The sequence below is a fragment of the Saccoglossus kowalevskii genome, chromosome 22, assembly GCF_978046115.1.
Source record: "Saccoglossus kowalevskii chromosome 22, keSacKowa6.1, whole genome shotgun sequence".
Taxonomy (NCBI): domain Eukaryota; kingdom Metazoa; phylum Hemichordata; class Enteropneusta; family Harrimaniidae; genus Saccoglossus; species Saccoglossus kowalevskii.
Genome location: NC_140662.1, coordinates 24,055,882 through 24,069,468, shown reverse-complemented (window position 1 = coordinate 24,069,468; position 13,587 = coordinate 24,055,882). Strand labels below are relative to the sequence as shown.

Sequence of the window (13,587 nt, the reverse complement as noted above, 5' to 3'; positions counted from 1 at the left end):
TTCAATTTTCTAGAAGTGACATATTAACCAAAACTTGCATTTGTTGTATGCTAAATTATTACAATATTACTGTAAAAGTCAAGACTTATTAAAGTGATACAATGAAAAAGAGGGGATGCAGCTTCTATTAGATCATCTACACATATGAGAAATGGTGAATTTTTGGTTCTCAATTACTCAAAAGGAAAGCGTTGGACTTTTATAAAGAATGCAGCTTCCAATCCAATTTCACAAAAGTTATTTTGACCATGGAAACACCAATGTGTACCCATCATATGAATATAATACTATAGCTGATCACTTCTATATACTTAAAAGCTTTCAGAACATACCATCTTTATGTCTGTTAAATAATATACTTTGTGCTTGTAATATGAGAACTATATTCTCTGGATCAGGACCACTTGTCACGCTCTGTTTACTGCATAAAAACTCATATGCCTTGTTGACTTTCTCAAACATATCCTGTAAAGAAATTATGGGATATCAGTAACCATAGCAACATTACTAGTAACTGAGGTATCAGTAAATAACGCATAAGAAACCAACGTATCAGAAAATGCTTATTTAATTTTTCTATTTCTTTCATAACTGGCATCGTTTTAATGCTGAATCGTTTCCATGGGTATTTATGAATAGAAAACACATGCAGTTCACATATGCTATCACATGCACCGGTAAACAATAGGACACATGATGCATTAACTGTATCAAATGGCAAATAGAGTAGACCCTGATGATGGGAAAGTAATCAGCACATGGCTTATAGCAATATAACTGATACATAAAGCTAGAGAACAGATATCATGTCTTGCATGAAACCATTTCATAACCTATGGACTCTATTCTACCATATGTAGTACAACACGCAAAATTGCAAAAAAAAAGTGAGGGGCTGGTTTTAAAATGTTGTGCATGACAAAAAGCAAGACCATTTTTTTTTTGCCTGCTAGCTTGATGAGATTATACAGCTACTCACTCGTCCATCAGGGTTCTTGTCGGGATGGTAACGTTGAGCCAATCTGAAGTACGCTTTTCTGATCTGACTTTCATCATACCTGAGACAAACAACAAATATGAGTTATATGTTAACACATTGACAGCTAGAGATATGTGGACAGATGGTGGACACACATATGGGTAGGTCAGCACACAGACGGATGGATTGGTTGGCACAAGGATAGACTGGTGGGCATACAGGTGGACTGGTGGGCATACAGGTGGATTGGTGGCCACACAGACGAATTGGTGTGCACACAGACGAATTGGTGGGCACAAGGATGCACAGGTGGGCGCCAGGACGCACAGGTGGGCGCCAGGACGCACAGGTGGGCACAAAGACGCACAGGTGGGCACAAAGACGCACAGGTGGGCACAAGGACGCACTGGTGGGCACAAGGACGCACTGGTGGGCACAAGGATGCACTGGTGGGCACAAGGATGCACTGGTGGGCTCAAGGACAGACAGGTGGGCTCAAGGACAGTCTGGTGGGCTCAAGGACAAACTGGTGGGCTCAAGGACAGACTGGTGGGCTCAAGGACAAACTGGTGGGCTCAAGGACAGACTGGTGGGCTCAAGGACAGACTGGTGGGCTCAAGGACAAACTGGTGGGCTCAAGGACAAACTGGTGGGCTCAAGGACGGACTGGTGGGCTCAAGGACGGACTGGTGGGCTCAAGGGCGGACTGGTGGGCTCAAGGGCGGACTGGTGGGTTCAAGGATGGGCTGGCGAGCTCAAGGACGAACTGGTGGGCGCAAGAACAAACTGGTGGGCTCAAGAACGGACTGGTGGGCTCAAGGACGGACTGGTGGGCTCAAGGGCGGGCCGGTGCTCTCAAGGACGAACTGGTGGGCTCAAGGACGAACTGGCGGACTCAAGGGCGGACTGGTGGGTTCAAAGATGGGCTGGCGAGCTCAAGGATGGACTGGTGGGCTCAAGGACGGACTGGTGGGCTCAAGGACGGACTGGTGGGCTCAAGGACGGACTGGTGGGCTCAAGGACGGACTGGTGGGCTCAAGGACGGACTGGTGGGCTCAAGGACGGACTGGTGGGCTCAAGGACGAACTGGTGGGCTCAAGGACGAACTGGTGGGCTCAAGGACGAATTGGTGGGCTCAAGGATGAACTGGTGGGCTCAACGGCAAACTGGTGGGCTCAAGGGTGGGCTGGTGGGCTCAAGGATGAACTGGTGGGCTCAAGGGCAAACTGGTGGGCTCAAGGGTGGGCTCAAGGAGGTACTGGTGGGCTCAAGGACGGACTGGTGGGCTCAAGGATGGACTGGTGGGCTCAAGCTTGAACTGGTAGGCTCAAGGACGAACTGGTGGGCTCAAAGACGGACAGGTGGGCTCAAGGACGGTCAGGTGGGCTCAGGGACGAACTGGTGGGCTCAAGGACGGACTGGTGGGCTCAAGGACGGACTGGTGGGCTCAAGGACGGACAGGTGGGCTCAAGGATGGACAGGTGGGATCAAGGACGGACAGGTGGGCCCAAGGACAGATTGGTGGGCTCAAGAACGGACAGGTGGGCTCAAAGACGGACTGGTGGGCTCAAGGATGGACAGGTGGGCTCAAGGACAGACTGGTGGACTCGAAAACGAACTGGTGGCCTCAAGGATGGACAGGTGGGCTCAAGGACGGACTGGTGGGCTCAATGATAGACAGGTAGGTAAATAGATGTGCTGGTGGGCATAAATATGGTAACTACCATAGCAGCATATATCACCAAATACAAGACTAGTGTGATTCTAAACAAGCCAGTGATGTGAAAACTAACCGTCCTTGGTCTTTGTTGAGATTTAAAGTCTTATATGCTTCCTCCATTGACATTGATGATGGCTTCTTCTCAACTTCTTTCTTCCATTCTTCAAGAATATCTTTCAACAGTTTCACCTATTGAGAGAGATAAAGTATAAATCAAAACACTTTGTATAACTGATTGGAATGGTTTACACATCTTTTTTTTGGGAGGGGTGACATTTGAGACTTGTTACGTTAATACAAACATGCATGCAGTCTCCTATTTTCAAGAATATTATTGTCCATGTGTTCATTTGCACACTAGCGGTATTATTAGCACAGGTCAGCCTACACTGTTACTTGAATTTGAATTTAGATTACACACATTTTTTTGGATCAAAACAAGCAGATTTCTTTCAACATTTTGACAACTTTGAAGTCCTTATAAATAGCCTCAAATTAATAGTTTAAAATGGTGTACAGTATATTCAATGGAATTCTTCAATAAAAACCATTATTTTTCCTGACAATTTTTTTTCCACACTTTTATGAATTTTTTTGTAATTTCTTTGATAATTTTGAATCAAATCTACATCATTACCATTTATCTACAAGCTCTGATCAAAATTTCGACAAAATATGAAAACAACCGTTTTTTGTGTGAAAGACAGCATTTATTTACTTGTTAATAATAATTTATTAATAAATCTTTTAGGGAGAAAATAAAAGAAACAATAGAACTACAATACAATTATAACTTACAGGGTTCCTGATTGGCCAATTTGGAAATTTCTGCGTATCACAAAGATGGCGTAGATAGTAGATATTGCAGAATAATTCCTTCTCCAGCTGTGGAAATTGTATGGATGGTATAGGGCAATATTGATATAATGCCCTCGTGTTGCTTTGTAACCTGGGACTGAAGTCAGCGATGTGAGCGGCTATCTTCTCTATCATCATTCGCCTAAATAAATCATGATACTAAGAAATTAGTTACGAGTTATGTTATGAAGTATTATCAAAAGTGGACCAAGAGATAGCGATATGTAGCTTGTTAAAAATGTGATGATGATTCCATGAATGAGTGCAAAATCAGAAGACAAATGAACCTTTCTACTATGAATAAAATAGTTAGTGTTTATTCTAGTGTTCTGACATTAATAGTGTGCATTACATGTTTCTGTCTTTGTTAATTTGGCGAGAACATCACTCATTTCAGTTCACTCATGGTCAGTTTACCATCACATGGATCTTTATTGCAAACCTGGTTATAAATGTTACTTACAAATCTTTTCTTCTACCAATGGTATTACATGATGTGACAAATAGTGATATTGAAATATTTACCAGAGAATTATTATTTTTGGTATCACAAAGTAACTCAGGGATTGGTGGGTAGTTTACCTCATTCCTGTACTCCATATAGCTTCTGGAGTATCAACCTAACAGGGAGAATTGTGGGTACCGGTAGTTTACCTCATTTCTGTACTCCATATAGCTTCTAGCGTATCAAACGAACAAACAGGGAGAATTGTGGGTACCGGTAGTTTACCTCATTTCTGTACTCCATATAGCTTCTAGCGTATCAAACGAACAAACAGGGAGAATTGTGGGTACCGGTAGTTTACCTCATTTCTGTACTCCATATAGCTTCTGGAGTATCAAACGAACAAACAGGGAGAATTGTGGGTACCGGTAGTTTACCTCATTTCTGTACTCCATATAGCTTCTGGAGTATCAAACTAACAAACAGGGAGAATTGTGGGTACCGGTAGTTTACCTCATTTCTGTACTCCATATAGCTTCTGGCGTATCAAACTAACAAACAGGGAGAATTGTGGGTACCGGTAGTTTACCTCATTCCTGTACTCCATATAGCTTCTAGCGTATCAAACGAACAAACAGGGAGAATTGTGGGTACCGGTAGTTTACCTCATTTCTGTACTCCATATAGCTTCTGGAGTATCAAACTAACAAACAGGGAGAATTGTGGGTACCGGTAGTTTACCTCATTTCTGTACTCCATATAGCTTCTGGAGTATCAACCTAACAAACAGGGAGAATTGTGGGTACCGGTAGTTTACCTCATTTCTGTATTCCATATAGCTTCTGGAGTATCAACCTAACAAACAGGGAGAATTGTGGGTACTGGTAGTTTACCTCATTTCTGTACTCCATATAGCTTCTGGAGTATCAAACTAACAAACAGGGAGAATTGTGGGTACTGGTAGTTTACCTCATTTCTGTACTCCATATAGCTTCTGGAGTATCAAACGAACAAACAGGGAGAATTGTGAGTACCGGTAGTTTACCTCATTCCTGTACTCCATATAGCTTCTGGTGTATCAAACTAACAAACAGGGAAAATTGTGGGTACCGGTAGTTTACCTCATTCCTGTACTCCATATAGCTTCTGGCGTATCAACCTAACAAACAGGGAGAATTGTGGGTACCGGTAGTTTACCTCATTTCTGTACTCCATATAGCTTCTGGAGTATCAAATTCCCCAAGATATATTTCAGCAAACTTAGCATCTCCATGGTTTTCAAGATAGTGTACCATGGCTTCTGGTAATAAAGGACCTAGGACACTCCTCTGCATCACATCCGATGATTTACTCTGACAAAAACACAAATAAATTGACACCAATCAGTTGTAAATTAGGAATGTTCATTGTATATTTTCATCCTAGCCCAAATCAGCAAAATTTTTCAGACTAATGTTCTATATGTAAAGTAATGCAAAGTTATTGCTTGAGGCAAATTTAGGTATAATGAGAACCAGCGACCATACAATTGTGAAAAAAAAAAAAACATCAGTAAATTTTCATTTTGGTGAATGGTTGGAATGTGGATAACTTACCTCTTCAGCTCGGAATGCTTGCTTTACATGAGTATACTGGAGAAATCTGGAAAGTACAAATACGGATTAGTAATTTAGTAGTTTCTTCCTCTTATACACTAGTGTATTTGCCTACCAGTTTAGTGCCATACAATTAGTATAATTCCCCTCCTTTCTCATCTACATTTCTTTCCTTTCTTTGCGGCAGATGTTCAGTCACCGCCTTTCACACAAAATGTTGCAGTGCGCAAAATATCACGTACTGACAGTACATTTGAACATTGACCTCTATACTCATCTTCTCTATTACACTTATCTCCCACTTTCATCCTTCCCTCCTGTGATTACTTCTAGACTTACCTGCCAACTGGCAATACATTAGAGCCGGTATACATAAGTATGAAGAAGAACACACCCGTCAAATACAGCCGTGGTAACGACGGATTATCAAACATCACGTGGTACAACAACAAGGCAACTTTCTCTACCAATACAGGGTCAAAGGTCAATAGTAGCTGAAATGAGAAATATACAAAAATGAAACCGATTCTTTCAGGATTAACCAGATGTCTAAGATTATTCTGGTGTCAATTTAGCTATACCAACAGAATAAGTATGTGAGGACAAAAGTGAAAACAGTTATAGTTTATATGCTGTAAAAGGGTTAATTATTCACTTTTTAATTTTGTTTATTTCGCTGACTGGAAAATGTGCTCAATTAAAACCCAGTGAATATGTAAAATTTAGCATAGAACCAATTATCTAAATGATAAAACTGTGAATTTAAAACCTGCTGAATATGCCTGAAATGGTAAATCAGTGAAATTTAACCCATTTTACAGTAGTTTATATAGAGGTATCTGCAGATGCTGGAAGAAATAGATGATTGACACTCCAATAATGGAAATAATCACTGTGATGTGAGAAATACACACCTGCACTACATGAGGAAGACATGTTGCTTCACTAATTATTCGTTTTGGTCTTGGCAATGGACGAACTATGGCACCGTCATTATCCCTGCATAAAAGAAACACAGCCACATCATGAGAAAATAAGTTTCAACAATTTCTATTCAACCGACTTCATTCCTAATTTGTTAATCATTCTTAATGTAAGAATATGAATAGTCACAAAATAAAGACAACAAATTCAAAATTTTTGAAATCCTAGTTCATGACATGTTTATTTGTTTTACTACTTACCTGCTAGGATAATATTCACATACTTTTATTAACATATTTAATATTAATGTGGCTAAATCACTTTCATTCATCACAGCCTGTCCAGTTGCTAGGAGACACCACTTTAACTGTGGTATTGTGTATAGTGGTCTCCAACCATCCATTCCTTGGGCCCAGCATTTGGTCTTGGGATTAAGGCGACCATCTTCCCAAAAATCCTTCATCTACAGAAAAGTGTATATTACATGAATAACAAGTCAGTGAAAATGACACAGTCCCTGTTAAATTTTGGAAAGTTCTCTTTGTGTTCGTCATATTAAAGCGGAGGGGTTGTCGCGAGCCTGTCCTTGAAACTTGAGTTCCAAGTGGCGTATACAACAGATTGTTTATTTACATCAAAACACGTGTTCCGTGTAGTAGTAATATGGCCAAAAATAAAAACAGCCGTTATTCGTCCATCTTTGATCTGCTTATGAAACACACTGATATGTATGATGTACTGTAAAAGGATTAATTATTCACTGGGTTTTAATTTTGCTTATTTCGCTGAATGGAAAATGCACTAAATTAAAACCCAGTGAATATGTAAAATTTAGTATACAACACATTACCTAAATGATAAAACTGTGAATTTAAAACCCACTGAATATGCCTGAATGTGCCAATACGAATGAAAATGGTACATAAATTGTGGAAATATAGTAGTAAGGCCAAAAAGTCAGATGGCTGTCAATCGGCAATCCTTGACCAGATTTTGAAACAAATTGTCATGGACATGCATCAAGTACATGTATGTGCCAAATTTGAATGAAAACTGACAGAACATGCATAAAGAGATACCGCATAAAAAAAACAAAAAACAAGATGCCTGCCAGTTGACCATCTTTGATCCAATTGCGAAATAAATCGTCATGAACATGTATCCTAACATGTATAATCTATGTACCAAGTTTGAATGACAACTGACAAAGCATGTCCAAAATACAACATTTTCAAAAAACAAGATGGCTGCTAGTCGGCCATTTTGAATCGAATCGCTAAACCACTGCATGTGCATATGTCCCACATAAGCTACTAGGCACATGCAAAGAATGAACGTAATCGGTCCACAGGATTCTGAAATATGACTCTGAACAGACTGATGCATGGACGGACGGACACACAGACTAACGAACAGACAGACTCAGGAACTCACGGACGGCCGGGGACATGTATCCTATCATGTATGATCTATGTACTAAATTTGAATGAAAACTGACAAAGCATGTCCAAAATACGACATTTTCAAAAAACAAGATGGCTGCCAGTCGGCCATCTTTGATCCAATTGTGAAATAAATCGTCATGGACATGTATCCTAACATGTATAATCTATGTACCAAGTTTGAAAGAAAACTGCCAAAGCATGTCCAAAATACACTATTTTCAAAAAACAAGATGGCTGCCAGTCGGCCATTTTGAATCAAATCGCTAAACCACTGCATGTGCATATGTCCCACATAAAGTACAAGGCACATGCAAAGAATGAACGGAATCGGCCCAAGGGATTCTGAGATATGACCCCGGACGGACGCACGGACGGAGACCGAATTATAAGTCCCCGTTTTCGGACTTCGTCCGAACAGGGACTAAATATGCTGTATGCATTTCCCAGAAAGGTCACACATCCTGGTACTTTCTGACACATATAGGTCACACATCCTGGTACTTTCTGACCCATATAGGTCACACATCCTGGTACTTTCTGACCCATATAGGTCACACATCCTGGTACTTTCTGACCTGTTATTTTCTCAGGGACAAATTCATCAGTGAGAATTTCATTTGCTCAAATTCAAAAATCGTTAACATCGTGAAATTGAGATGTAAAATATTGAAATTTATGGCTGTTACAAGCCTCTTCCAATTCCTCTTCCTCTACAAAAGTGAGAATTTGTGACAGTTGTACTGCTTCCTGGGTGTTATGTGCTTTTCAACATCATATCATTAGAGAAGTACAAAATGAGAGAAGTCATCTATGGTTACCTCTTTAAAACTATACGGTCCAAGTCTTTCCTTTTCAACATTACCAAAGTACCATTCCTTCTCTGTGTCTCTTTCCATGTCTGGTGATGCTTCAATCACATTTGTCTAAAATTAACCAGAATTAATGTTGTATTAAAAATGTGTCATGTTCTGATCTAATTATATTCACTAGTGTCCATAAGCCTATAATTATGTGAATGTGCACGTCATGTCAAGCAACACAATAAGCTGGATGTACTAATTCAATGCTTATATTGTGATGTATTATGTTCATACTATTTGAGTCAATTCGACTACATTATGTTTAGCTATGCTAATGTTGATGATTTATAACGCCAAATAATGTGGCATGTTGCAATGTTCTATGTTGCAGTACTGTGCTATGTTCTTTGTTGCAATCATAAGCTATATTCTATGTTGCTGTAATGTGATATGTTCTATGTTTCAACAGTAAGCTATGTTCTCTTACAATATACTATGTTTCAATACTGTGTTATATTGCAATGTTGTGTTCTATGTTTCAATAATAAGTTATCTGTGTTGCTGTAATGTGGTGTGGTCTATGTTTCATCAATAAGCTATGTTCAGTTGAATGATGGTGTATGTTCTCTTATAATGTGCTATATTGTATATTGCAATAATTTCCATACCTGTAGTGGTACAGTAGCTCTACTTGTATGTAAATGTGCTAACGTCAATAAATCTACTAGTATTTTGATTCCATTAGCATCCATCATTTCTTTCACATTCCTTCTATTCATAATTAATTTATTCAGAAATCCAATCAACCGATCCCTCTCCAGTTTATCAGTGCTCTGCAAAAAAACAATAAAATATTCTATATGAGACTTTCTTTATTTATAAATTAATGTTTCACCAACACAAACATATAATGATTACATAGTCACTCACATATTGTAAATGGTGGAGTAGTCAGGATAATACATATATGTGAAAATGTCTTCAAAATATTTGTACAATTTGTATAATGTAAGCAGTTTTGGAACTGAATGACACAAATGCAGGATAAAGTCTTTACCAAGAACACGCTCACCTCACTCTTACGCAGTTTATTTAAATGTAATATGTCTGTAATGGGATGAATCTGCACATGTGCATTCTGTGCTAATAATATTATTGTTTCATCTTTACTGACATCATGATCACTATTCCCTGTAGGCAGTTAATTTAACTGCAGTATGTCTATCAAGTAATGAAATCTGCACTGATTTGTACCAGGACTGGATTTCAATACTCACCCTTTCTAGCATGCCGACTATGTACTTTGTATCAATACTTACCCTTTCTAGCATGCCAACTATGTACTTTGTAACAATACTCACCCGTTCTAGCATGCCAACTATGTACTTTGTATCAATACTCACCCTTTCTAGCATGCCAACTATGTACTTTGTAACAATACTCACCCTTTCTAGCATGCCAACTATGTACTTTGTATCAATACTCACCCTTTCTAGCATGCCGACTATGTACTTTATATCAATACTCACCCTTTCTAGCATGCCGACTATGTACTTTGTATCAATACTCACCCTTTCTAGCATGCCAACTATGTACTTTGTAACAATACTCACCCGTTCTAGCATGCCAACTATGTACTTTGTATCAATACTCACCCTTTCTAGCATGCCGACTATGTACTTTGTATCAATACTCACCCTTTCTAGCATGCCAACTATGTATTTGTATCAATACTCACCCATTCTAGCATGCCGACTATGTACTTTGTAACAATACTCACCCGTTCTAGCATGCCAACTATGTACTTTGTATCAATACTCACCCTTTCTAGCATGCCGACTATGTACTTTGTATCAATACTAACCCTTTCTAGCATGCCAACTATGTATTTGTATCAATACTCACCCATTCTAGCATGCCGACTATGTACTTTGTAACAATACTCACCCGTTCTAGCATGCCAACTATGTACTTTGTATCAATACTCACCCTTTCTAGCATGCCGACTATGTACTTTGTATCAATACTCACCCTTTCTAGCATGCCAACTATGTATTTGTATCAATACTCACCCTTTCTAGCATGCCAACTATGTATTTGTATCAATACTCACCCTTTCTAGCATGCCAACTATGGACTTTATATCAATACTCACCCTTTCTAGCATGCCGACTATGTACTTTGTATCAATACTCACCCTTTCTAGCATGCCAACTATGTACTTTATATCAATACTCACCCTTTCTAGCATGCCGACTATGTACTTTGTATCAATACTCACCCTTTCTAGCATGCCAACGATGTACTTTGTATCAATACTCACCCTTTCTAGCATGCCGACTATGTACTTTGTAAAAATACTCACCCTTTCTAGCATGCCGACTATGTACTTTGTAACAATACTCACCCTTTCTAGCATGCCAACTATGTATTTGTATCAATACTCACCCATTCTAGCATGCCAACTATGTACTTTGTATCAATACTCACCCTTTCTAGCATGCCGACTATGTACTTTATATCAATACTCACCCTTTCTAGCATGCCGACTATGTACTTTGTATCAATACTCACCCTTTCTAGCATGCCAACTATGTACTTTATATCAATACTCACCCTTTCTAGCATGCCGACTACATTTGTATGTACTTTGTATCAATACTCACCCTTTCTAGCATGCCAACTATGTACTTTGTATCAATACTCACCCTTTCTAGCATGCCGACTATGTACTTTGTAAAAATACTCGCCCTTTCTAGCATGCCGACTATGTACTTTGTATCAATACTCACCCTTTCTAGCATGCCGACTATGTACTTTGTATCAATACTCACCCTTTCTAGCATGCCGACTATGTACTTTGTATCAATACTCACCCTTTCTAGCATGCCGACTATGTACTTTGTATCAATACTCACCCTTTCTAGCATGCCAACTACCGGTATGTACTTTATATCAATACTCACCCTTTCTAGCATGCCGACTACATTTGTATGTACTTTGTATCAATACTCACCCTTTCTAGCATGCCGACTATGTACTTTGTAAAAATACTCACCCTTTCTAGCATGCCGACTATGTACTTTGTAAAAATACTCACCCTTTCTAGCATGCCGACTATGTACTTTGTATCAATACTCATCCTTTCTAGCATGCCGACTATGTACTTTGTATCAATACTCACCCTTTCTAGCATGCCGACTATGTACTTTGTATCAATACTCACCCTTTCTAGCATGCCGACTATGTACTTTGTAAAAATACTCACCCTTTCTAGCATGCCGACTATGTACTTTGTATCAATACTCACCCTTTCTAGCATGCCGACTATGTACTTTGTATCAATACTCACCCTTTCTAGCATGCCGACTATGTACTTTGTATCAATACTCACCCTTTCTAGCATGCCAACTATGTACTTTGTAACAATACTTACCCTTTCTAGCATGCCGACTATGTACTTTGTATCAATACTTACCCTTTCTAGCATGCTGACTATGTACTTTGTATCAATACTCACCCTTTCTAGCATGCCGACTATGTACTTTGTATCAATACTCACCCTTTCTAGCATGCCGACTATGTACTTTGTAACAATACTCACCCTTTCTAGCATGCCAACTATGTACTTTGTATCATTAAAGGCACCAATCTCTTCATAACATTTACTGTACACAATTGTCATAGCTTGTAGACACATACATTTCATTGGAATCTTATTGGTTAATAAGAACCGATGATATAAATCATTAAAAAACTCATATCTGAAAAATGAACGAAAGATTGATAATCCATTTTTACATTGCCTGCTTAACGTTCCACTGATATATACCAAAATCAATGGAAAATCAAAGAAAGCTTAGAAAGAACTCCTGTGTACTTGTACATGAGATATTGATGGAAAAGCTGAAAACTAATTATGTAAATCAGGTAACTAATATGAACTAATATGAATTATTATGCTAATTAGAGAATTAATATGAGCAAATTTTAACCCAAAATTAATCAGGCCTGTCTATTGTCCTAGAGCATTTATGTACCAAATTTTATTCAAATGTGATAATATAGATATCAGTGTTAATTAGTTATGTTAATTAGGTGATTAATAAGCATAAGTATTTACCAAAAACTAATTGGGTCTCTGCATAGTTCTCTTTAAAAGTTTCATTAAAATCCAATTCGTGGTTCTTTATATATCAGTGGAACATTATGCAAATTAGATAATTAATATCCAATTAAAACTAATCAGGTCTCTGCATAGTCCTAGAAGATCTATGTAGCAAGTCTCATTGAAATAAAATGATTAGTACTTGAGATATCAGGCAAAAAGCTGAAAATTAACTAATTATGCTAATAAGGTAATTAATATGCACAAATATTTACCCCAAAACTAATCAGTCCTGAAGTAACTATGTACCAAGTGTCATTGAAATGTTATGATTACTACTTGAAATATCAAAAGCTGAAGATTAATTAATTATGCAAATTAGGTAATTAATATGTACTGATATTACCCTAAAAACTATCAGGTTTGTGCAGTGTCCTATGACATCTATGTACCAAATTTCAATGAAATGTTATGATTACTACTTGAAATGTCAAAAGTTGAAAATTAATTAATTATGCAAATTAGGTAATTAATATGTACTGATATTACCCTAAAAACTATCAGGTTTGTGCAGTGTCCTATGACATCTATGTACCAAGTGTCACTGAAATGTGATGATTACTACTTGTAATGTCAAAAGTTGAAAATTAATTAATTATGCAAATTAGGTAATTAATATGTACTGACATTACCTTAAAAACTATCAGGTTTGT

General features: G+C 38.3%; 1 protein-coding gene across 1 annotated transcript in view; it reads right to left on the bottom strand.

The window, feature by feature from the left end:
- The window catches only part of LOC100376418 (dnaJ homolog subfamily C member 13-like), a 77,091-nt gene that overhangs the window by 23,330 nt on the left and 40,174 nt on the right, over window positions 1–13,587 (bottom strand). Inside the window, exons 25-36 of the mRNA XM_085496037.1 lie at window positions 12,371–12,530; window positions 9,435–9,599; window positions 8,785–8,889; window positions 6,782–6,984; window positions 6,512–6,596; window positions 5,937–6,091; window positions 5,598–5,643; window positions 5,200–5,354; window positions 3,498–3,699; window positions 2,773–2,888; window positions 980–1,058; window positions 333–465 (exon numbers count right to left, since the gene is read on the bottom strand). Coding sequence (XP_085352163.1) covers window positions 333–465; window positions 980–1,058; window positions 2,773–2,888; window positions 3,498–3,699; window positions 5,200–5,354; window positions 5,598–5,643; window positions 5,937–6,091; window positions 6,512–6,596; window positions 6,782–6,984; window positions 8,785–8,889; window positions 9,435–9,599; window positions 12,371–12,530 — 1,604 coding nt within the window. The remainder of the gene's footprint in view (window positions 1–332; window positions 466–979; window positions 1,059–2,772; window positions 2,889–3,497; window positions 3,700–5,199; window positions 5,355–5,597; window positions 5,644–5,936; window positions 6,092–6,511; window positions 6,597–6,781; window positions 6,985–8,784; window positions 8,890–9,434; window positions 9,600–12,370; window positions 12,531–13,587) is intronic.